Raw genomic sequence first — 26575 nt, 5'->3', positions numbered from 1 at the left:
TGGCTAAAACCAACAATCTTAGGTGGTATTTGGTATTCCCTAAAAAAAATTTAGTCTTATTTAGTTTTAAATTATTATTTTTCATGCTTTTTTTTTATTATTTTAATATGTTAATATTAAAAATAAATTTTTAAAAAAATATTATTTAAATAAATTTTTAAATAAAAAATAATTTAAAAAGTAACATTTATATCACACTGGAAAATAAGCCCTTAGTGTATATATGCCAACTAGGCCAATAAATAAATTAAAACATCATTTAAAAAAATTAAAAAACAACCCTATAAATTAACCTACCAGTCTTGTCCGAGTTCGACCAGGTCAACCAACTTATAAGTTGAAGTTGACCAGTCGGATCACTAGAACTTGACTAGGTTAATAACCAAACTGGTTTGAGAGGAAACCTGATTTGGCCCAAACCACGGTTCAGGTTAGTGGATCAACTAGTCAACCCACCGAGCCAAGCCAAGCCTGAGTTTAACAACAATTTTTGCATGAAAATCATACAGTATATAGACCCCATATCAAGTACACAAAATTGGTTAATTTACAATAGAAACAATTGGCACTGGTGTAGACTGTAAACTATAATCAATTCAAGCGGCTAATGACACCATGAACAGAATCTATACAAACATCTGTAAAAATTTTGGTATCCCAGTGATTGAAATTGCTAGCAATCAAAATAACCCTATCAACTTGCGCAACTCCACAACTACTTTTGTTGGGCATCTAATTTGACATACCTGAACCACTCGATAGGACATTCTAGACCGTTCTGAAAGTCCAGGAGAGGCTTTATGGGACAGCTCCATCAATTGTTGATCGGACCTTTAAATCAGGTAGAGAGCTGCCCACGATCCTGCAGATGATTTTACTTCTTGTTAACATGTAGAAACAAGAAATGCAGCATACTATCCTTTTATTATACCATGGAACTGTGAAGATGGAATTCTATGGCAATTTTCAGCAGCATGCTCAAACTTGAGGTGTTCAACACAGGAAGAGATATAATTAAAAAAAAATCATCATAAAGGAATGCAGGGTGGTACAAACCCTCCTCCCTGTCCTGATACACCTTCCCCTTTCTCCCAAGCTCAGACCCTAATTAACCCGAATCCTGTGACAGAGTGACAGACATGGATCGGAAGTTCGGAACCCTTACACCTTACATTCAACTTCGCTTGTCACTAATTCTAATATATGACCTTATATGATTAACAGAAGTAAAACCCTTAAAAGGTTTAACGTAGTCTTTTATTCAAGGCAGCTGGTGATAAATTACAAAGTGGGTTGACATAAACCCACATTCTCCACACAAGGAATATCATATTTCAGGACTCGGAAAAGAAAAGCAGAGAAAAAACATTGGTTCTTCTCTAACATTTCAACCAATGACATGATATATATGCATCTGCCTTGGCATGTTTGAAGGAAATTTCCAGACCTTTGAATCAAAATTATTAATTTCATTGCATGGGCCCAAGCCATACATGGACGCAACTTGCTATATCTGTTTGCAACAGGCCTTGTTGTATAAATAATTAATATAAGATTTAATGCCAATAAGAACCATACCTTCTAACACTAACCAAAAAAGGTTTCACTGCAATCAATGATATTAAATCATCCAGGAAGATCAGGTTGTTGGTCGTGTCATTGTAGACAAACCACGTCCCACAGGTATGCCTCCCTGCAAACCATCATCTGTTTCTTCCACTTCTAATGGAGCTGCAAAGTATGAGTTAATCAAATGGGGAGAACAATTTAAGAAAAGCTCTTAAATAAATGAAGCAAAAAGAGAGGACAAAAAAGAGAGAACAAAAAAAAAAGAAGGAAAAAGAGACAGATGCAAGCAGTTCAAAGAGAATATGCCACCAAAAATCCAAACATGAAATGGCAAAACAAGATAAGATGTTCCTTGTGCCTGATGTCCAAGAAAAATGACATAACAACTCATTTATGAATTAATGTGCTATTTTAAGTAACCTTGTTAATTGGCTTCTAAATCAATACAGATTTCAATTATTTCAATTCAGTTCATAAAATCAATGATCATTGCATTCTGTTTATTCTGGTTTATATTAAATCAAATACACTGTAAATAGGAGGAAACATTGGACAGGGAAATTGAATAATTTCAACTATGGCTGTTTACCATTAATCTCCTCTCCAGCTTGTGTCCCAGCAACCCCAATGCATGAATACAGAGAATCCTCATCTACTTTCAATTGTTCATATGCAAGGTATATGTCCTCAATTGTGGCAGCTTCATAGAGTGAAGTGAGATCTTTAATACATGAGACGTCCTGAACCCCAGAACCATAAAGAACAGGTCACATGAAGTCATACTTTGTTTCTAGTTGGAAGATGAGAGCTAAAGGATGGAAAGCTAAGCTTCAAACATATTGTTTTTCACCTTTCTCGGAACAGAAGAGGCTTGCAAATGAGCAAGCAATCCAAGCCAATAGGCATTGGACTTAATCTCAGCTTCATGTCTCATTAGCAGCGTCCGTCTTGCCTGTAATTGCTAAGTGTTAAAATGGAAACATGCTACACGTGCATCAAGACATAAGATACATGCGGATATAAAAGACAACTCTACTCCATTATGCAATTAGATATCCCCTATTAAGGAAAAGTAAAAAACAAATCCCAGCAGGGAAGTTAATTTAAGCAAAAGCTGTTATGAAGGGGGATAACAAGAACGAACTTCTAGAAAAGTTTTTCATCATTTCCATTAAACATGTTTGTTTCAATGAATCCTATGTTCCGAGTATAAATGCTGTCAATCACAGAAAAACACAAACAGCATTCTAGTAGTTGAATAATATCTAACCCTGTCCAACTCTCTCTGGGCAACCTTGTTGCTATGCAACCCTCTAAGAACACTTTTGCATGCATCAACCGCTTTATGTACCTGCATGTTAATAGAACCCAAAGCTAGTGAATACATCAGAACTAACAGAAAATATTAGATGGAATATAGGGAAATGAACCCCCACCTTGCCTGGAGTTGATGTTACTGATACAACATACCAACCAAGCTTAAGCCTATCAAATAGGCTTAACTCAAACGATACATCATATGTCAACCCAAGAGAATCCCTAACTGTGGTAAAAAGCCTGCACAAAACAAAGAATTGCTGCATGAAAATACAACAATTCATAGCTATGGTAGCTACAAATATTTTAGATTCAAGGCTGCATAATTTTCAAAACTAAAAGATTACTGCCTCATCTGCTAGTCAAGAAGTGTTAACAAAGAGTAAAATGGACAGATCATCCATGGTACAATATTGAATTTTATTAACTTCCCAAAGTAATTTTACAGCATTAGATGGGTACACATTTTTATTTGTTTGTTTGTTCTTAAGGTAGCAATCCTATGGAGAGGCAGTTTTGCAGAGTATGATACAACTAGACTAAATTCCCTCAGGAACAGTCCAGACAAACACTAGAAAGAAACAAACAATAACACTGGTTAATGCACGCATGATAGTGAATTGCTAAACTATGCAGTGATATCATATAGATGAAATGCTTTCTAAGCAAGCCTGTCAGGAAAATCACCGAGAATTTATGATCTCAGCCAGTAGCCCCATTGTTATGCCAAAGAAGAGTGGATGACAGCGAAGTTTTCCTTGCATATCCTTCTGAACATCCATCCCGTCTATCTGTTGTGTTTCAGATATTGGTTGTGCATCTGCAAAGCATTGGCCAGCTGAGATTATGAGTCACACTTCAGTTTTTTGGGAAAAAATAAAGTTGTTTTCCACTTTCTATGCAGAGAAACAGTTCAGAAGCGAGCCAGACAATGTTCACAAAGGTAAACCTGAATAAATTTACATTTTCTATAACATGTCAACCAGCATCTTTTATAAGCAGACAAGACTCGACAGTATTCAATCCAAAAGAAAAGCAACATGAAAATTGAATAGACACATTGGAAACCAAACCAAGTGGTTATCCATATAATCCATGCCTTCTGAAAAGAGACCCATTTCTTGCAATACTTTGAATGCTATATTAAAAATGCAGTGAATTAACTAAGACACGTATCCTATTTACAAGATTATCTGTCACAATTAATTTTGCACACAGATTTTAGAAGAGCAATTAAAAAAAAAAAGCCCGCGAATATAAGCTTAACATGGATCATGATAGAAGGGCTAAACAAAAAGGAATTTTTGCGGATATATTTTTTAGATAAGAGAAGATTGTAGTAACAGCAAAAAGAACTACAAAAGCTTGCTGGAGAATAAGTCGTCCTCCCAAATAATAAAGCAAAACGGATATCATTAATGAGCAGCCAAGTTCCACTGAAAATCAGCTAAAGAAACTCCCTCGAAGCACCTGAAAAAAGGAATACTATCCTATCCCCATCTTTCCAGCCATACAGCTTATCCAACCATTTGCAACTAAGTTCTTCCCTTTTTTATTTCTCATTTCATTCCATTATTCCCTCACAACTCTTAAGAAATCTTACAAGAATCAAAATACACATCAAATTTATTAATTTTACTTATAGAATGAAAACTGACCAGCTGAAACCGAAAAGCCACTCATTGACTTGAACAGGTCTGTTCCATCAACAGTGAAACCCCAACGATTTGGTGCAGGACCAGCAATATATGCACATGCTCTCTCATCAGTATCCTTCAAAAACACCTGCATAAGAGCACAGATACTCTAAGCGCTCTTGTCACATAAATGCACAATGACCCAGGTTACTTCCATAAACTTCAAAAAGAAAAAATCAAACTAGGAATCTGGTACGCATTAGGGCTTCATCTAATAAGCCAAACCAATTAGTACTTGCTTGCAGGGTTGGCTCAGTCACATAGATGAAATGCCCAAACTTGCTCGAGCTCAATTTGAGCTCCAACAAGCCAGCTCAAGGTCAAGCTCAGAACACATCAACTAGCATGTTTTAATGACCAGCCTCCACAAGCACAAATTTGGAACTTAGATGTGGGCAGCTCAACCGAACTTATTTAATTCACTTGTTGTTAATCTTCAATCAGAACTTATTTAATTCACTTCTTGTAAATCTTCAATCAGTCATAACCTATGACTGAATCTCAAATGGCAACCCAAAACAAGGATACAAATTACAAATAACAAATGAAAAGTTGAAGACTATAACCACTAGCAAATTAAATTACTAGACAATCTTCGCCAACATAAAAATACTCAGTTTCAATCCAACACTAAATCTCACCCTCAAAAGGATTCAGGACAACAATCACTCCAAAAACAAAATAAATTCAAGTTTTTAAAAAAAAAATCAGAGAGAGCTGTTTAATGAGTAACAATGCTTGCACGGAATGACATCCATGAGACTTGAAGTAAAGCACATGCTTGTTTGATTCAGCCTTATTTCTAAAACAAGCCGTGTTTACAAACCAGCCGAGCAGTGTCGTTAGCAAGCTCAGCTCATTGCAAGCATACTAACAATATTCTGCATGAAGATTTTCCTGGCATTTTAATTCTCAAATGTGAGAATTTTCAAGTAATAAAAATTGTTTTGATCCTCACTTGTTGAAACTGCAAATCAGAAGGGGATGGTCGAAACATGACAGGATTAAATTCTTGTTCCTGATCAGAATCTCTTGTTGCTCTAACTGTGCCCAGGTAATCAATAATGCAAGACTGAACCTCCTCCTCTGAGAAATCTCCAACAATACTTACCTGAAGAATGAAGACATGCACCTTTTAGATGATGAAATATCTGTTTCCCGATGTGATATGCAGGATTAACAAGCAGATAATCACACACCTCCATGTTTCCACCAACAAACTGATTCATCACTGCATCTTTTACGGATTTCAGTGTTAAATTTTGTAATGATTGTGGGGTTGGCTCAATGAACCGCTCATCCCCATTCAACATTGCTGTCATGAGCTTGTGAGCAGTTGCCCGTTCTAAGCTTTTGGGAATGGACCGGTAATATGACAAGTAGAGTTGCCTTGCTCTGTCAAATGCATCATCCAGCCAGACACTATTCTGGGATTCAGCAATTTCAGGTATCAAAATATCAGTATATGAGGTCAACAATGTGGCATCCATCAAAAGCAACCAAAAAAACCAAACACCACCTAAAAATGACACTAAACTTTTACTGGTCAGCATATATTGGTTATTGATGGGGTACCTCAAGTACCATATGAAGTAATTCAAATGCTGCTTGCATCCCATTGTCTCGCAGAGTGAAGCGGAACTCCATACAAATAAATTCCTCAGTTGACTCCAAAGAGCAATTTATTAGGTGATTCACACAAAAAAGTTCTACCTGAAGAAGCATATAGCACAGTAATGAGGGTAAAATGAACTACTGAGAAAACTTCCCAGCACGCATAAAAAAAATGATTGCATGCAGCTAACTTCACATAATGCAGCAGCAGTTCTAAAAAACTGGAAACCCATTATACTTAACACACTCACGCCTGATAATTGAAGATTTTGACTATGATTTCATCTTTAGAATATTAATTTCTCAGTCCCATAATGAATTATTAAACACAAGCATATTCATATACACAGATCACATTCTATATATGTTTTTCCTCCAAAATTCTTCATGTTTCATAAAGTATTTAACTGCAATAAATCCTAGTCTGCAAATGATTCCTTATCAAAGCTAATTTACTGATAAAAAACTTCAAAAGATCTGCTCTGTAAAAAAAGCGTATATATGCAACATGAAATCATATCTGAAGAAAAATGTCACCTATAATTCAGACAATTTATTTATTTATCTGTTTTGATGGCTTTGATAATATTCTTGACAAGCTATCTAAACTGCTGCTTAGTTTCACTATGTTTTGAGATCTCTCTTTATTGCTTTTCATAACTCATACAGCCTCATCCTGGTTTCAATTTTTTTTTCTTGATCTAAAAATATAGGGGAATTTGCCACAACAAAGGTCCGTGTTCAATTCTCAAGTGCGCGCTCTACATTAAAAACCATAAAGGGTAGGAGTGTCTCCAAATTCTCCCTTCCAAGACTGTAATCTAATAGGACCATGACTGTGTAATTTCCTTTAGCAAAAAGATTATCCAAGGTTTCCTCAAGTCTAAACAACCAGCCTGCACTACCATTTAACCTGATTTTTTTATGGCAGATCTTTCAGATAAAAATTGAAAATTCTAATAAGACGAAATAGAGGACAAGCACCGCTAGTAAAAATGATATTGATGACTTCTTTTTGACATTCATTTCATAATCAATAGTCTAACCCACACAATGAACTTTCTAATATTTAATTTTAAAAAGAAACATAATATATAGTACTAGACTTACCTGCTCTCTCGAAAAGCTGCCAACACGACCACCCTCACTGAGAGTTCGAACACCCACAACAACAGCTCCTTTAGACTCGGAACTTTCAGCTGCTCGGCCCCCACCCACAATAAGCCGCATGACACCTCCCCGGGATTCACTTTTGGATATCTGTACACAGCGTGGGATTAAACTAAAATTGAAATAGGTGGTGCTATATTAAGCATATTCCCAATATGTATATATCAAGTTTTTTATTACCATCCAGATGCAAAAAATGAGGATGAAAGATGGAACAGACAAGAAGTATTGTTTTGCTTTGAAGTGAAGATTAAAACCAAAATGCAACATGTCTTCATAAATAAATACCGCAAGCACTGTTACACTACAGTAACAGATCGTTATTAGGGATCACCTATATATATATATATATATATATATATATATATATATAATTGAGTGGAATTGCAAACACGAAAGGAATCCAAATTCAATGGCATATTAAACAACATCAAAACATCAGTATAATGAAGTGACCAGCTGAATATAAACATGCATAAGGATACCTTGTAATTTACAGCAATTCCATTTGAAAGACGACACTGAGTGATGCCTGTTTCTTGGTCATGCAATTTCGTATAGCCTGCATCTGGAAGTAAGGGAACAAAGGATGGCCTACGTTCTAACCTTAACTCCTCTAACTGTGTTGAAGATATCAATTCTTTTGGCACTTCAAGCTGCACATAGAATCAAATAAATGAACTTGTCAATGAAGTTTATTTCAATAACTGGCTGTTTATATAAAAACCAAAAAAAAAGTAAAAAGAACAAAGCATGCTAAGTTCCATGTGGACACCTCTGGCTCAGCCTCAATTGCTTCCTCCAATCCTGATTTTATGGCAGCTGTAATCTCACTTGAGGATATCTTGAACTCGGTTTCACCCAATCCATCAATATGCACTTTTGTAGGAACACATGCAACGATTGCTGCAGGAATGGGCGCAGTAGGTTTTCCAAAATCAGAGATAAATTCTAATAACTTGGCACCAATAGAATTGACCTATGAGAGAGAGAGAGAGAGAGAGAGAGAGTTAAAATAACTAGAAAAGGTCATGAAAAAATAATAATTTCACAAACAAAAGAGTGAATATACAAAGGAACCTCAAAATCCTCATTCTCAACTTCAAAAACTTCAGAAAGCACACCAGGCTATGCAAAAAAGCATTACATTCACAAAGCATCTACTACCAAAGGCAAATATATCACAATAATAACCACGAATATTTCCAATAAAACCTCATCAACAAACAAATTAAAGTTAAGAGACAAGAAATCAAGGCATTAGATAAATGTTAATGGCAAAATTTGTGAAGCATCAAAACCATTAGAAAAATTAAGTATCTTCTAGAATATAGTATTTTGGCACAATACTAACTATGGCTCTGTATTAGTCTCTATACTAATAATAGCATGGCAGTTCTAAAGCAAGTTCAGGCTATATACTGAAACATAAGGGGGGGAAAAGGCGCGACAGTAAGAGTCAAAATCAAAATATAAGCACACATGACAATGATGAAGTTATGACTTCCTGGATTACTAGCACACACGTTACATAATTTCATTTTACAGGAATAAGAGTGTGCACAACAGGCAATAATAGTTAGGGCCACTATGGGTGAAATTTACTTCTTCAAGTGTGACCATTCCAGCAACAGCAAACAAACTCTCATGTCCTTGTCTCTGATCCATCACAGTATGGCCAAGAGCATCACTCTCCATGATAAATTCCAAATTATCAACAGATGATACATTATCAATCATAGCTGCCAGATGTTCGCTATCTTTTAAAAGTGCATCCATATAGCGAGTTAATTCACCCTTTGTGACACCAAATTCTTTAAGCCTTCGAACCTGCATCAAACAAAATCTATAAAATATTTTAACCAGGAAAAGATGAGAAAAGGAAGAAGATCTAAATTTGATTGAGCAAAGTTGGTAGCAGCATCAAATAAGATTCAATGCTTTCTGTCTCCAGAATTTTTGCCAAAAAAACACAAATAGATGCATGGCCCACTGAAGACTACTATTAATAGTTGCAACTGCTAATGTAATCTTATTAAACAAAAAACCATGCCCTCTTCTACAGTTAGCAAATAAGGGAAATAACAACAAATAGAAAAAAAAAGAGCTTGTTATCTGATAATAATTCCAACCTGAATGAAAATAGCAACGAAAAAATTGATGCAATGGAATTGCATTAACAGTAGCAATGAGAGTGAAGACAGTAAGAACAGAAAAGTACGAACCTCCTGAACAGCAACTTTAATTGCATTTTGCCAATTCTTGGGTTCTGCAGTCACTGTAAGAGTTGTGACAGTGCATCCTTCCCTTCCAGAATCACTATGATCCAATTCAACTGAAGTGAATGGTGGATTTGAACTCTGAAAATTTTAACAAATTAACAAAAAATTTGGGAGGGCTAATGAAACTAAGAGATATGGACCTACACATACAGAAATCAATACAATATAGACAAATTTCCAGCTTGTCATTTTCTTTACCAGCAGTCTGCAAAATTACTATATGTTTGAGTTCAAATCTTAATTGTTAAATTTGCACCGACTTTCATCCTGACAATTTTCCAGCTTCCATAATTTTTTTACCAGCAGTCTGCAGAATTACTATATGTTTGAGTTAAAATCTTAATTGTTAAATTTGCATTGACTTTCATCCTGCTCATTGAAACAAAAGCATAGCTAAATTCATGATCGATAGTCAGAAGAAACCTTAAGCATTTGTCAGCAATAAAACCATCATCATTCATAATCTATGTTTACTAAAAGGCAATTCCCAAACAAACACGCATGTAAAGCAACAGAACAAATTAAAATTGATATATAAGGAAAAAACAATTAGAGACCAACCCAATCACAGGTTAAATGGTGACCAATAGGAAAGCAAAGGAAAGAAACAAGTGCGGCAAAAGGCTCAAACTATATATAACATGACCAGCAGAAACCTTGTATCTTGTATTAATTCGGAAGTGCAGTGCAGATAGAAATATTCTCTTCATCAAAACACTGCACAAGTCACCATTCGTTTGGACCTTGCTCACCGGAATCTGCAGCAAAATCCAGAGCATGATGTCAATCCCAAACCCGAATAAAGGGGGGAAAAAAACAATGAATCAAGCCCACTTTTCCAAAGGCTAGTATTTCTGCATGTTGAACATTGAATACTAGTCCCAAAGGGAGAAACACATAAGCAAAATTTTCCACATGCTGATAAAGAATTTAACAGCATATAACTGCAAGTGTCTTAGACACACCAGATTTTTCTTAAATTACAAGAAGGGAACCAGAGAAAACCTTCATGTTTTTTTTATGTTTATGTGAATGGAAAAGTGTTCTTCAAAGTGGCGTGCCATGAAAAGTGGCTAATGGGTACAGAATGAACAGCATGGGAAGGCGAGATTATTAGTAACCAATTGATTTTCTTTCCTTTGACTAAGATGTAAAAATGATATTCTCCTTTCAAACAGCATTACAAAGACTTGCTTCTATATATCATGCATCAGATTGAAATATGACATATATGAATGAATAGAATCTAGAATCCATGTCCTCTGTGGGGAGTTGACAGGCAGTTATCTATAATAACACTAAATCCAAGGCACACTTTATTAGTGCCAATGCTTCACAGTCTCACCATTCTAAAGTATGAAATAAAAAATAAGTGGCATAGCACAACACTAATGCATATAAACTTGGGTTATTGAAGGGTGTTAACAACCATCAAGAGACCAATTCAGAAAGAGACACAATTTATTACTGGAACAAACTCGTGAAACACACATAGGTGGTAAAACACTGGAAAAAAATAATCCAAAGATCATATATCATTTGGTTTGGAAAATTTTATTCATGTTCATAATAAACTTTGTTCTTTGTAGGTCATCAATTATTCGTTGGGATAAGCAATGGTCTTCTTAATTTTTACAATACCCAGCTTGAAATCAAAAGCAAGAAACAAATTGCAAAAATGATTCCCATAATAATCAATTTGCACCGACTTTGGTATAATTTGTTGCTCATGAGTTGACTTAAAATGGCCTGTTACAGAATTCAGAAGATGAATTCAGAAGATAAACTTTATTTTGTTTCTATTCTATCAGAAGTAACAAGGAAATTTTTATTTCAGCTCAACTGCCATTTTGTAGAATTCAATTCATTCCTTCAAAAAAGTTCCAAATGGAAAGTAGGGGAAAAACTATCACAAACTGCAGGGGGCAGAACATATGGAGACCCAGACACAACACTAAATTTTTAAAAAAAAAAAACACACCCGAAAGATCTAGAAATCAAGTGGAACTAAGATTCAACTTAACAAGCGGAACCATAAAACTTTAAATCAAAGCATGCAGTCCAACAAGTTTCTGAGATGATAAATAATTGATCTAGTCATAGCACTGTCTCAAGTAACGCGTTGAGACAATGCAAAGGAAGTCCTTCCTAAACAGAAACACCACTCAATGGCTTCACTTTCTGCCAAAATTCCCTTTCCAAGTAGCAAGAATCCCAACAACTCTTCAATTTTACTGTTTGTCATCACAACTTGCACATGAAGGTGGAAACAGTGATGCAGATAAAATGATGTTTTTTACTGAATTTGCTCTGAAGTTAGAATGCGGTGAGATACACACAATAGCAATCATCACCCCAAGAAGTAGGAGGATAAAACAAAACAAGAGCATCTGCAAAAGAACCAGCACACAGCAAAATGCTGCAAAACATGATCACTACTCTTGTTGTCCATACCTTGCAGAACATATTAATTGAGAAATTCTGAAGAAACTCATGCTGAAATATCTGTGGTGGCTTCAAATTTGCATTGCTTCCAGGAAGAGACCAATAATGCTCGACAGGAGGACGGACTGCATGCCTTTCCCTTTTAATGATTTTGGATTGGTCTAGAGAACTAGATGACTTTTCACGAGATGAACTTCCAGGGAGCCCAACTGAGACCTTAGGAGCAAGAAAACTAGCCATTGCACCAAATGCACTTGGAGAAGGAGCAGAAACTGTCTTGTTTTCCAGGCCAGTTTGTCCAAAGACATTCTGCACATCAAGAAGTAATTATAGTCCTTGTTTCAAGATAGATACATAAGTTACTAATCCAGACACTGATTAATTGCTACAAATTACGATCAACAAGTTTTTGGGCATACTTCAATTTGGTGAACCGTCTTTGAAATGTTATCAATGTCACCAACAATGTATAGAGTTGCATTTGCTGGGAAGTACCAACGCTCATGGAATTTCCTAATTTTCTCTGCATCCCACTTCTTAATCTGCTCTTCCAATCCTATTGGGAACCTTTTGCTCAGCTTGTTTTCTGAATGTAGATGTTGTAACAACTACATTCAAAAGAAAATCATCAAACATTGTTATTAAACAGAAATATTCAAACATTAACTAGTTTCAATTTATAAGCAACACTGAGTCTGTACCTGGCAGTCAACACGATATTCTATAGTATTCATCATCTGTAGTTCTGAAAGTATAGCACGCCTTTCCTTTTCAACTCGAGAAGCGAGGAAGCTCGGGTGGAAAGCTATCTGTTCAATGAAACGGATACATTAAATAAGACATTGTAATTGTCAAATCTTTACTCTGCATGCCATCATCCTAGCAAACATTTGTCTTCTTGACAAAAAAAAAATCCAAACTAAGGGAAGCATCTCAAATACAAGAGCAATTCCTTTATCTGTACCTCATTCAAGGCATCCAACACAGAGGGGAGTAGATCTCCATCAGCATCCTGGCAAGCACCATTTGCCATCAATAAATACCACATGGTGGAATTTAATCAAAACGTATTGGTGCAAGAGGCAAGAAAAAGATAGCAAGACATAAAGATAAGGTAGTTTATAATGCAAGCATTCAATTACAATAGGCAAGCATGGAGACACAATATTGCAAGACATACTAATGTATCTCCCTAATTCTCTCAACAAGTCACGCAGATACTCATTCTATAGTATCATATGTCTACCATATTGGGTACAGATAACAATCAGCAACTCCACCAAAATTCAAGTGTACTCCACCAAATTAATGAAACTTATCCATATGTATGTTAACTTCCATAACTTTATCAGATGCTTGGTGCACACTATCCCATGCAAAGGACATATTGAACAATAAGATTTTTAGAGTTGTTTTCATTGTGCAAAAATAAATAAACTCTAATATGTTGGGTGCACATTCTGAAGTCTTTTTTTCCTTCCAGCAAGGTGCAAAACATACTAACAAGCAACTTAGTTTGAATCAGATGAAGCACATCTACAAATGCACACAAACACACAAGTTTGTTCTAGTAATTAAAATATCTTCTATTAAACACCACATATATATATTGTCTAATACATATGTATATTCCTTAATTTGTAGTTATAATCCTTGCTTTGTAGAGTTAACAGTCTTTTGCTGATATATAAGATATCAACTATATTATAAATTTGCAATCATAATCCATGCTTTAAAGTGTTTAACTACTACTCTCTTTTTTTGGCTCACTATAAAAGAACATTGAATATTTTGATGGCTTTTATTTTTTTATATTTCTCCATCATGGCATAGAATTATTTATCTTCAAACAATACTTTTTTGAACCCATCAAAAGTTACCAAAGAGCTGCAAGGAAAAAACCAGATCAAAAGAATATCACAATAAAAGCACACAACAGAGTGAAAGGAAACAGTTGGAGCTTAAAAAGGTGTTAAGAACACAACAACCAAAACCATTAAATTAAATCAATTGTTAGTGTAGGAAAAGATTGAGAAAAGTGACAAACCTTTGTACAAGTTGGTGAATGAATGTGGAACACTGTATGGTGGAAATCAGTGTAAGCATTAGATCGGGCCCCTGTTCCAAGAAGTTTCTCACGTTTCTTACTTCCAAGGAATGCAACATGTTCAATCATATGTGCAATTCCTTGCTCATCATCTTCCTCGTCTATTGATCCTACATGAACTTCCATGTGTGCCTCAAACCTAAAAAATTGAAAGCTAGTTTTGTATATGAGAGAAGGAATGGTGAGTTTTGACCATACCAATTACCACCATCGAATTAAAACCCTTAACCATGGATGGTATCCTCTCTTTCCAAATACCACTGACTAGATGAAATGAGAAATTTTAGGGTACTGCATAAATGGGAGTTAAAGAATTAAAAGAAAAGATTTCAGGGCCCTCTAGATTTTGAGTAGAAAAATAAAGCAAATATGATTTTGAAAATCCCACAACTATACATCTCTTGCGAGAGAAGAATTTAACATTCAGTAAGAAGTTCTAATATCATTTGGTGAGCTAAAGAGAAATTCAATGAATTGATTTAGTATCATAACCATGCAACTACTATATTCTTCAGCATGGTCATGAATTCAATTTACTTTAACTTACACCTAGTTCAACACATTTCATGATAACTGGAATTGGCCTCTAATATGTCTCCCCTTCATAATGTTAGCTTTGCTCTTGTGAAATACGAAGTTAATGTATTGTCATAATGGAAGCTTTTGTTGGATGTGCTAACATATTTCAAATTTGTAATCCATTAGACTTCCATAAGTAAAACACCAAATGCTAGTTACATCTAACTTGCAAGAAAGGTTCAAACAATACGTTAGTTGTTAGCATCATGTGCTATAGAAGAATGAACTTATGAACATATGGAGAATTTAAGACAAGCATCTATAGTCAAGAATACATGGAGCAACCCAATTCCTCAAAGAGTAGAAGTCTAGGAAATTGCTTATTAAATTTTGAAAATAACCTTTCAATATCACATTAATGGATTAATGGATGGGTTATATATGTCAAAGAACCATCTCAACCTAATAGCTTAAGCTTTTAGGTAAGGTCCCAGGATATGATTTATATTATTCTCTAATACACTCCCTCAAGTGAAAGCCCTTTGGGCTTGAAACTTGCACATGCCCACATTACCTTGTACTTAATTTTTATCAAATAAATGGGGATGGTGAGATTCGAACTCGTGACCGCTTGGTCATCAAGACTCTGATACCATGTCAAAGAACCATCTCAACTCAATAGCTTAAGCTTTTAGATGAGGTCCCAGGATATGATTTATATTATTCTCTAATAATATATATACATATATAAGGATGCTTACTGTTCAATGATCCGAGGAAGAGCACTTAGTTTCCTTATTTGTTATGAATTGTTATTGTAGTTTATCTTTCCTCATTAATTGAAGAGTTTAACCTTGAATTATGCCCTAAAAGTCACCTTCAGGTCCTCTCACACGTCATTTGACAAGGACATGTGGTAATAAAATGTACAGGGATGTATGTAATGATATTTCAAGCATTTACAAGAAGTAAATATAACTTTTTTGAATGAACCATAGAACAAGCATCTAGCTCCTATCATGCGGTAACTATCTTATATAATAACCATAAGATTTTAGAATTCTTAAAGTGGCATGCCCTGGAAACATGATGAATAACATAAGTCACACAGGAGTGCATGAACTATACCTGTTTGGTGGAACTTTATTTGGTAGAATCAGATAACAGAGTCCATTTTTCAGTTGTCCTCTGTGTAACTTGGGGTGACATGGAAGTTCAGAATTCAAAAACTCAAGTAGTCTTGCTCTTTCTAATTCAGAATCTAATAAATGGGAATCTTGTCTCTCAAGAATACCATCTGGGCAGGCTATACTTGCTGCATGTGGCTCATTTGGACCCATTGATGCACATGGGACATGAACATGCTTTGCCTGGAAATTATGCAGACAACAATCAGCAATCTAGAAAAATATGCATACATCATATGCATGAAAAGACTACAATAAGTTAGTAGCAATTATCTGAGGCAAGCGTAGAAATTGGTGTACACTGGAATTGAACAGACATTGGAACGAACACAATTAGGGATAACAGTCATGCAATTTTCATAAATAAGGAAATACTCTTCAGATATGGTCATTAATTAATCCCTGATCACAGTGAACACACTCTAGTAATGGTGAGAGTACCAAACAAATCCAGAAAACCCATGCTTAAGCTCCACTTGAGTAAGCAAAAGCTTATGATTGTTGGATCAAAGCTGATCTAAAGAACAATTAAGGCAAGCTCAACCTTGGCATGAACTCCAAATAAATTTGTAGGAATCCAAACCAGCTCTAATTACTTACCTTTCTTCTCTATTCTTTTTCTTTTCTTTCTTTCTTTCCCTTTTTTTTATAGATTAATCTATAAACGCTCATCAATTAACTTATGCACATGCCATTGAATTCTAGAAGATATCACATGTCAAAGAATCATCTCAACCTAATAGCTTAAGCTGTTAGATGAGGTCTCAGGATATGATTTATATTATTCTCTAACATCACATAGAAGAACCACTGAACCAAATGCTTGATGCAAGATTAACCTTCTTTTCATTCTTTTTGTCCTCAGAACTAATGCAAAGTGAACCTTGAACATGCAAAGAGTGCAAGGAGTGTGCTCCATATCCAGAGTGCTCAGAAATACAATAAGAGCAATGGAATACTTAGGATTTGTATTGAATAACAGATAGCTTATTGGCAAGCTTAGCCTATTGTAAGAACAGGAAAGGTGGTAAGAATTTGAGGACATGTACAGATTCTATGGTGGTTTTTCTTCTTTCTATTGCCACTTTGGATTATTTGTAGTAGGAAGGAGGTTCATTAATCTCTCTCTGCTGCTTCCATCCGAGATTCTAAATTCTTCATTTCTAGCATATTGACCAGGTTGTTTATGTCAAAGCAGCTCTTTCACTGCCCTTTTTTGATGTGTTGATGTTCTGCATGATCCATAGCCTTTCCTTCATGCTCTAAACCAGTATTTCACTGAGCTTCCAGAAATTCAAAACTATTAGGCCCTTTTACAGCGCACATAGTGTCCACCATTCCCTAAGTTTATGGTGCAATGGAGTGTAAACATGTCATAGTATCACTGCCGACACCTTCAAAAAAGAGTTTTTGTTTTCTTTTTCAAGGATGTTGTGTTGAGGCAAGGAAGTCACTAAAGGTTATTCAGTTTTTGCAGCTTTGACACTTTAAGAGCACAAGTTTAAGATTTCTCCAACCAGGAGAGAACAATGCAGTTGAAAAAAAAGAGAGGCAGAATTCCTGTATTCTTATGTGATTTTCAAATAGAGGGGTATTTTTGAAATTTCCAAATCTGATGGATTTTCAGAGTTTAGGTTTTACTTTATAAGTCCTAAAAATTTTGTTTCAGTTTTCCTACACTAATTATGATTTTAGGAATTGTTATTTTTCTTATTCAGGAGTTCACACCCTTAAAAGAGTGGGAGAATTTGGAACTATATAAAGCTATTAGATATGTAATATTTCAATATGGAGAAAAAGAATTATGAATAAAACTTCCAACAATTTATGCTTCCATGGTTGTGAGATTTCTAAGAATCCTAGCTATGATGCTTAGGTTTTTCTCTTTGTAGGTGTACAAGCCTTACTTCCCTTTCTCTTTAACCCAAACCTTAAAATCCCCAATTGTCCGAGCCTAAACCACCATAGAGAACGAGGACAGAAATCTCAAATGCATCCTGCATCATAGAAAACACGAGATTCGAAAACATTCTGTTCTAAAAAAAAAAAGATTCTAAGCCTCTCTTTATTGAGACAACTGTTGGGATATAACAGCATTTTGGCTTATTTTTGTGCCATTCTGGGATCTTTTAATGATTCACAGTAACCGATAATCGATAGAACTAAAGAGCTTTATTTGTCCAACTAATAAACACACTTCATTTCTGTGATCGTGTTTTTGCCTCCTTTTTAATATAATCTTCTTCTTCCATCTAAAAGGGGAAAGGGGAAAGGGGGATAACATTTTGACACCTCAAAACAGAACAGATGGTCATCAAAAGTAGGAAGCAGGAGATGTGTACTTACAGAAGCAGTATCGAATGAATGGCCAGACAAACGAAAAGCAGACTTATCAATAAAGGCTCTAGGTATAGATCTCTTGATGCTATAGCGGCTTCTACGGCGGTTAAGGGAGCAAGACATGCACTTAAATTGTTCTGGAAAAGATGCCTCAACCACTCTCTCACCAAGGAACGAACTACAATGTTTCCAAGCATTATTCTTCTTTCTACTAGTACCTGATCTACCGGCAGCAAACTCATGTTTCCACCTTCAAAATAAAAAAAATAAAAAACTAGACTTGAGCAAACAGAACAATAATGTTCATAGCCAGCAAGAGAAGCAAGATAAAGCATAAATTTCATCAATTCATCATAAAAAACCCTCAAAATTGTACAAATTGTAAAATCTCAACTACACAGAACAGTTCAAGTTCCAGAAATGCGATTACCTTTTGGAGGAAATGCAATGACAAGATTGATGATGGCTGGCTTGGAATCGAATCAAAGGGGAACGAATTAGGTTTATCCGGTTCTTCCTTGAGAAAGTATCATCTGTACGGATTTGAGGCAAGCTCGTCATCAATACAGAGCTTGGGGCAGCTGTACTCGCCATGACTAAACCTATAGAAGAAGAAGAAGACGTTACAGGATACGCAAGTAAAACAACAGTTAACAACATTGAGTATCCATAGAAGAAAGCTGAAGCAGATAGAAGAAGAAGAAGAAGAAGAAGACGCTACAGATACCGTATGCTGCCGGCTGAAGAGAATTGATTGATTGACAGGCCTTTCTCTTGCTATCCTTCTCTTCGTCTCTGCTTAAGATTTTTTTTCCTCGGGGTGGGCTTGGGGTGTTCTGTGTTTTTCTAGCGCATGGCTCTGGCTCGTTAGTGTGTGTGTGTTATTTGAGACGGGTGGCTAGCTTCTTTTCCAGGCAAGAGAATTTGGAGTTTAGACCGTTTGAAGATAGAAGGATATGTTCGGCAACGTGGTTTAATAGTCTTTTTGAAAAAGAAAAAAAATAATTAATTTTTTTAGTATTTTTTTATTGTTTTGACATGAAAATATAAAAAAAATAAAATATATTTTTAATATATTTTTAAATAAAAAATACTTTAACAAATAATATTTCTTATATTCTCAAACAATGACAACTTGAACGAGGGTGAGTAAATTAAATAATTAATTGAATTATTCAAATTATTTGTAAAAATTGATTCCAAATTGATTAAATTAATTGAGTTGAATAGTTTTTTTAGGATAATTTCAGTTAGAAAAATTTAAAAAATAATTTTTTTTTATTCGGTTTTAATTTGAAAAATAAAAAAAAATTGAATTGAATAAAAAAACACTCATTATAAATTAAAAACTTGTTAAGCTAAAATTAATTAAAAATAGCATAACTAAAAATCCCATAAATTAAATTAGATTTATTCCATTTTAAAAAATTTAAAACTAAACTAATAGATTTGGTCCAATTTCGGTTTGGCTCAAAAATAAACAAAAAACTTAAAAAACAATTTGGTTGATTATTTTTTTATCCATATCAAATCATTTTATAGAGTGTTTTGGATGGTAATAAAGGTTGTTTTTTAACTTAAAAATATATTAAAATAATATTTTTATTTTTAAAATTTATTTTTAACATTATAGTAAAAAAAATCTGAAAAATAATTTTAAAAAATAATTTTTTTTCAAAAATATAGATAGACTACAAAGATAAACACAACCATAAATCTCACCTTGGATACATTTTTGTTATATCAAGTTCCTTTTTCTTCTCACATCATGTCACTTTTCATTGTCATTTTGCAAACTTCTTTACTCTATCTATATTTTTTATCAAAAATTATCAAAAAAGTTATATTTTTAAAATTATATTTTCTTATTTGATTCAGATTTTGTATTTTAAACTCTCTCTCATAATTTTCAGTTTGAAAGTTGATTTTTAGGGTGCATGTCTCTTTGATTTTTGGATAGATTTTCTCCTATTTTTTTAACTTAAAAATATATCAAAATAATATTTTTATTTTTTAAATTTATTTTTAACATTAGAACATTAAAATAAAAAAAAAATCTAAAAATAATTTTAAAAAATAAAATTTTTCAAAAATATAGTTAGACTACAAAAATAAACATAACTATAAATCTCACCCTTGACACATTTATTGTTATATCAAGTTCCTTTTTTCTTTCACCTCAAGTCATTTTTCATTATCATTTTGCAAACTTCTTGACTCTATCTATATTTTTTTTATCAAAATTTATTAAAAAAAATTATGTTTTTGAAATTTTATTTTTTATTTGATTCAGATTTCGCCTAAAAAAAAAAAAAGAATTTGTCATTTTTTTTTCTATCAATGAATAGAATGTAAAGACAAGTTAAGTAAGGGTTTACTATTCCTCGTCTATAAATATCCAAATTTTTATACCTAAAACCCGATAAATAGTTCTAACTGTATAAGAACAATAATTAATTTTAGCTCGAAGAGTTTGTAAAGGAACTCTGCCCTCTCTAACCCATTCGGCGCGTGCAATTTTTTTTCCATCAAGATGCTTTGCAATTTGTACTTGAATTCCTTTTGAATTGCTCTGCTCAGTTAATTCAATAGCCTTTTTCATTGCTTCGGGAAATGAATTCAATTATAAATAGTTGAATTTAAAATAGTTAAATTAAAAAGTCTTTGCAGAACGATTTATAAACGAATTGATAGAGTTTTATTTCTCAACTCAATTAGTAGTATCCCTATAATCCACTTCTTCCCCATACCACGAGTGAAAGGGAAGATGTAGAGACTACCATCAAAGCAGCCCAAACGAGACTTACTATATCCATGTGAATTATGTCCCCTATCTCTATGAATATGAAGGAATTTTGCTAGTATTGTTCAATTTTTCCCATTATTTTCACTAATAATAATATAAGTCACTAGTAATAATATTAGTATCGCTAGTGTGGAGTAAAAAAAAAAGATTTTATCCAATACCATTGATGAAACAATCCAAAAAATCCAATTCAGGTCCGTTTGCTTGCTGGAAAGTCATTTTCTTTTGGAAAATGGTTTTCTTGAAAAGTTGATTTCTAGAAAGTAAATTATTTTTTGATGTCTGGTAGTGTCATGAAAAATAAGTTAGAAAATATTTTTCAGTGTTTAGTTATGTCATGAAAAATTAGTTGGAAAATAACTTATTAATGTTTATTTTGAAGTTTATTAAAATAATAAGGAACAAATCTTATAAATTAAAAAGTTGAATGAGAATGAAATTTTTTTAAAAAATCTAATTTCATAAATTATCTCTAATAAAATAAATAATAAAAAAAATAATGGAGATCAAATCTAATAGATAAAAAAAATTAAAAAATGATAAAATTAAAATAATAATAATTACAATTTCATAAATTATCATAGTTTTAATGAGTTTATTTTAGAAATGAAAGTTGAATTATAATAATTTTACCGTTTAGTCATGTTGAGAATATAGGTCAAGACATATAAATGTTTTTTATTCAACTTAATTGTTTTATATTTAGAATGATTATAAACTATTACGGATTTGGAAATAGGATGATTGAGGATTTATATAATATTTTTGGGTGTTTATGGTAAAAACAAATAATTCATAAATTAGATCTAGGAATTCAAAAACTCGGCCCGAATTATTTGACCACCAGAAGCGCCCAGAAATAATTGCATACAACAACAATAATGGCATTACATTATTCATCATTATCTTTTTTCTAATTTATCAAATTCCTCTCAAAACTATACAACAAAGGAAAAGTCTATGGAGTTTCAAATCAAATATTTATGTTTCTCTATTTTATATAAAAAAAAAATCTTCCTTCTCTTTTTAATTCTAACATGTCTTTTTAATATTATTTAATTTTTTCCATTGATTTTGTTTATATTTTTTTGTTTTTATACGGAAATTTTCCAAAGGCTAGAATGGATGGTATTTTACGGGATCATAATGGCTCATAGATTTTGAGTTTTTCAATACTCAGGATTGGTGCATGTAGAAATAATTTAAAATATTTTTTATTTAGAAATATATTAAAATAAAATATTTTATTTTTAAAAAATATTTTTAATATCAACACATCAAAATAATTTAAAAAATAAAATAAAAATTTATTTTAAACAAAAAAAATTAATTTTTTTAAAACATGGTTTGCACCGCGTTTTCAAACACACCCTACAAAACTTCAAGCCATTTATATCTGATTGTTTGATTGCATGAAAACTTTGATGCAAAATGTAATTCTCGAATCCAATTAACAGAAAACACAAGATTTATTTCATTCTTGTCATGCAATTTGCCAAGCATAGGTTTAACCAGCATATTTTTGAAAAAAATTAAGTTTTTTTTGTTTTAAATTATTTTTTTAATATAAAAAATAAAATTTAAAAAATAAAAAAATATTATTTTATTACAAAAAAAACACTTTAAAAAAATCATTATTACCAAATAACCTCTAAAATCAAAACAAACACGATTCAGGGCATGATTTGATCACCGACACTATCAAACACCAAGCAAGTGGCCAAAGTATTTTTTTTTCATTTTTTTATGAAAATGCCAAAAAAATAGCTTAAATATGCAAGAATAATACCTTTTGCTTTTTTTTATATATATATATAAAAATACCAAAACAATGCTTAGAGGACTGACCATAAGAAAAAATTAAGAAATTCCTTTTCGTTTTTTTTTCTTTTAATGTACACGTAATGGCCAGGGTGGGACAATACACTAGCAATGACCATACTAAATCCTATATTTTGTCATCCATACAAGAATATAGAAATGCAAAATGACTTATTAAAAAAATTGTATGCGTAATCTATTTTTTATTAAAATTTAAAAAGCTTTTTATTTTAATATTTTTAATATACTAATATCCAAAATAAATTTTAAAAATTAAAAAAATATTATTTTAATATATATTTCAAATAAAAAATATTTTAAAAAACAATACAATAAAAAAAACAATAATAATAATAAAAAAAAGCGTAAGCATCTGACATGCTGGGCAACAAAGCGTCAAAATATTTATTTAGTACCGACAAGTAAACCAAATGAAACTGGAGAATGACCTCCTCCCGTGACAAATAGACAGTCAAGAAAAAAACAAAAAGAAGAGAGCAACGGTAACAGGAGGAGCGTCTTGGCACCCAGCCCAGAGTAGTTCTTTGAACTCCAGGAATCAACCCAAGACTCTGGCTCAATAATACCAATGTCTTCTATAACTTCGTGTTTTTTTTACTGTTGCTATCCAAACCAAAACTAAATCACCATGCACATGTTACTGCTGCAACAACTTTGGACCGCCATTAGTCGACCTTTATATGAACATCGTTGAGGTTCGTGATCGATGAAGGTACGTAGCCAGTACGCCATATACTCTAGAAAGGACCAAGGCACTTCTCTTTCTGTGAACTTGAGATGGTTAATTTGTGAGTCAAATGGATGGCCTTGGGAAGAGTTACTGTCTTGATACCGGAAGAAGAGGATGAAAGGTGAAACAAGTTTTCGTTTGAATATTTCTTAGTGTTCCAGGGTGACTGTAACTTGAGAGGGAGGCTTGGGTTTATGGCTGAAAGTTTGGGAGGATAAGTTCCTGATGGCTGAGATGGTTTCGAGGGCTGGTAATTTGATGATGGCTGCTAGAGTTTTGGAAACTGAAGGGTAGTATTTTTTAGTGTTGGTGCGTGGTTGTGGCTTCTAGGACCCCCCCAAAAAGCCTGGGTTAGGGTTTTAGGGTGAGCTTGTGGAATCTCTACTTTTGATTGCAAGAAAGAGATCCTTGACCTTGCTTGAAAAGGTGAAGATCCAAATTAAGTCTAGCTCTGCAGCCGGCTAGTGACAAGGGAAGCAGTGTGGTAGTATTTTCAAGAGAGTATTTGCAGCTGGTTTCGGTACAATAAGGGCTGAATTTTTTTGCTGAGATAGCAGTGGGTGTGATTATTTTCGGTTTTAATTGGTTTTACTTATAAAAATAATCAAATTGAAAATTTGTAAAATATAAAAAATAAAACCGAAATTGATTCAAACCGAACGGTTTTAGTTTGATTATTTTATATTAAAAATCAAAAACTATATTTTTTTAGGGGTTTTTTAGACTTTTTAATGAGCTTGGTTTCGGTTTGATTTGTTTTTTTGTTTGGTTTTTTAATTTTTTTTGTTCGGTTTAATTTTTTAATTTAGACTTATAAAACCAAAACTGAATCGAATATTATTTTAAATATTCTAATTAATTTAATAGGTTTTTTTTTTCATGCTTCTATGTTTTATTATTTTTTTTGTTTTTTTAATTTAATTAGTTTTTTAAATTTTTTTCTCGCACTTCAACTATGGCGGGCGAGGTTCCTGAAAGAAAGCCCGCGAGCTCATGACCTTTGAAAAATAGGGCCCCTTGATAGGAGTATGAATGATAGGGTCCGAGGGGGTGAGAATTTTGTTTGCAGTGGTGTAGAGATAAAAAGGAGAAAGAAGGGTTCAAAGAAGAGGGTTAAACCAGATTTTGGTTTTTGAAAGAAAATAGAAGTGGTTACAACCTCTTTCAATCTAGTTCTTGAACCTTTGAACCTTTACAATTAAACCCCAGTCAACCTTGATCTTTTGAAATTTTTACAATTTCACCCATTTTCTTCTTCAATTAGATTCTCGAATTTCAACGTCTTTTACAATATGGTTTTTGATCTTGAAATTTTGCTATTTAGTCCCCAATTGACCCTGAAACCTTTTAATTCTCTCAATTAAGCCCTTGATTGCATAATTACGCCAATCCAAAGTTCAATTAAGTCTTGCAACTTCTAGATTTTACAGATTCACCCTAATCTTCAATATTTTTTTTTATACAATTAGGCCTCAATCTTCAATGTTTTTCTTCAATAAGGTCCTTTATCAGTACAATTGAATTCATACAATTGAAAAACAATTACTATTATATTTTTAAACACCCCTAAATATGACTCTTTTTAGAGGTAAAGATAGATTATAATGTGTTTGATACAAGGACTTCTTAAATTCTCTGTATCAAGTAATCTTAAGATGTCAAAAAATATTGCCTATTTTGTCTATATAGGCAATAAAATGTTAAATCTTAAAAAATATTAAATCCTAGGAAATTTAACATTTGTAGGAAATTAATGTGTTTGTTTTCGCGTGATAATACGCTTTTTAATATATTTTTTAAATTATTTTTTCATTTAAAAAACAACAAAGTATTGTATTTTAGGAATTTTTTTAATGATTTTAATGGTTTAATATAAAAAATATAAAATATATAAAAAAATATTTTAATATATTTATAATTAAAAATTATTTTTAAAAAGCACTTTGTATCGTAGTAACAAACACAAATGCATTTTTTAGGGATTTTTTTTATGATTTTAATATAAAAAATATAATATATAAAAAAATTATTTTAATATATTTTTAATTAAAAAATATTTTTAAAAATCACTTTGTATCATAATAACAAATACACATACATTCCCTAAACTTGGAAATGTAATTTTATCTTAAGATGAGGGGAATCTCAAATTCTCTAGTGATGAGAATTATAGTTTTTTTTTAATAAAAAAACTTAATTGAATCTAATTTTTATCCCTTGTGGACTTGTATATCTTTATGTTTATAAACAATAACACAATTATTTTAAATATAATTAATCTGAATAACTAATATATGTTTTAATAACTCTATGGGAGTACCAACATTATTAATTTTAAATGTTTTTAGATGTAACTCGTTTTTTCCTTCAAACACTTATTACGTTATCAATTGATTTTGAAATAAATTCAAAATAATTATTTTATTTTCTATCAAAATTTGATCAAGTTTAATTTATAGTATACTTGAAATTTTTTCAAAAGCTATATTATAATATTTTTATACATTTTTAATTTTTATTTTTATTCATATCTGGGAGCGATAATGAATACCCATGGTCAAGTTTCATATTATTTATACCCGAATTCAATTACCAAACAACCATCCAAATTCAATTTAATTGAGGTTTCGAATATCTATCGGGTAATTATAACATGAATTTAAGTACAAACCGAATGCTATAATTTAAATTTTTTTAATATATAATTAGCTTAATATACATGTATTTTTTTAAAATTTTAAAGTTATTATTTAATTTGATGAGTAAATTAATATCTATACCCAATCTAAAATCGATATTTTACTTTTAGATTTTACCCGAACCCTGCCTAAATCGCCATCTGAATGGCGGGGACACCATCTGAACCGTACAAACAGTAATAATAAGCTACTCTTGCATGCACAGGATCCCCGCCACCTCAGATGCAACAAAATTCAAAAATCGCCATACC

At 32.7% G+C, this 26575-nt stretch overlaps 1 protein-coding gene across 5 annotated transcripts; it reads right to left on the bottom strand.

Annotated features, from left to right (window-relative positions):
- Positions 1-472: 472 nt before the first annotated feature.
- LOC7488593 (stromal processing peptidase, chloroplastic) lies at positions 473-19163 on the bottom strand. Of its 5 annotated transcripts, none has more exons than XM_052450508.1 (26): positions 18969-19163; positions 18678-18849; positions 18254-18497; positions 15849-16090; positions 14142-14355; positions 13059-13106; positions 12796-12903; positions 12514-12702; positions 12104-12403; positions 10306-10407; positions 9593-9727; positions 8973-9197; positions 8143-8346; positions 7853-8023; positions 7308-7457; positions 6159-6296; positions 5783-6010; positions 5542-5694; positions 4545-4671; positions 3574-3724; positions 3006-3126; positions 2840-2920; positions 2420-2521; positions 2159-2309; positions 1579-1731; positions 473-862 (listed from the first exon to the last, which is right to left on the bottom strand). In XM_052450508.1, exons 2-25 carry the CDS (start codon positions 18839-18841, stop codon positions 1640-1642), a joined length of 3840 nt encoding a protein of 1279 aa, XP_052306468.1. In that variant the 5' UTR covers positions 18842-18849; positions 18969-19163; the 3' UTR covers positions 473-862; positions 1579-1639. The 5 variants fall into 5 exon arrangements, with proteins under 5 accessions (XP_052306468.1, XP_024451118.1, XP_024451121.1 ...); XM_024595350.2 differs by having other exon boundaries at positions 18975-19163; XM_024595353.2 differs by having other exon boundaries at positions 3574-3706; positions 18975-19162.
- Positions 19164-26575: the final 7412 nt, after the last annotated feature.

Source organism: Populus trichocarpa, chromosome 2, assembly GCF_000002775.5.
Source record: "Populus trichocarpa isolate Nisqually-1 chromosome 2, P.trichocarpa_v4.1, whole genome shotgun sequence".
Taxonomy (NCBI): Eukaryota; Viridiplantae; Streptophyta; class Magnoliopsida; order Malpighiales; family Salicaceae; genus Populus; species Populus trichocarpa.
Note: the sequence above shows the minus strand (reverse complement) of the source record. Positions and strands in the feature narration are given on the sequence as shown.

What these genes read in the sequence shown, in the direction of transcription:
- LOC7488593 (XM_052450508.1), bottom strand. Translation starts at nt 18,841, where the DNA reads ATGGCGAGTACAGCTGCCCCAAGCTCTGTATTGATGACGAGCTTGCCT. An exon ending in ATTCATTCGATACTGCTTCT is followed by an intron (nt 16,091 to 18,253) that starts GTAAGTACACAT and finishes CATAATTTCCAG; the next exon opens with GCAAAGCATGTTCATGTCCC. An exon ending in AATATCGTGTTGACTGCCAG is followed by an intron (nt 12,703 to 12,795) that starts GTACAGACTCAG and finishes TTTTGAATGTAG; the next exon opens with TTGTTACAACATCTACATTC.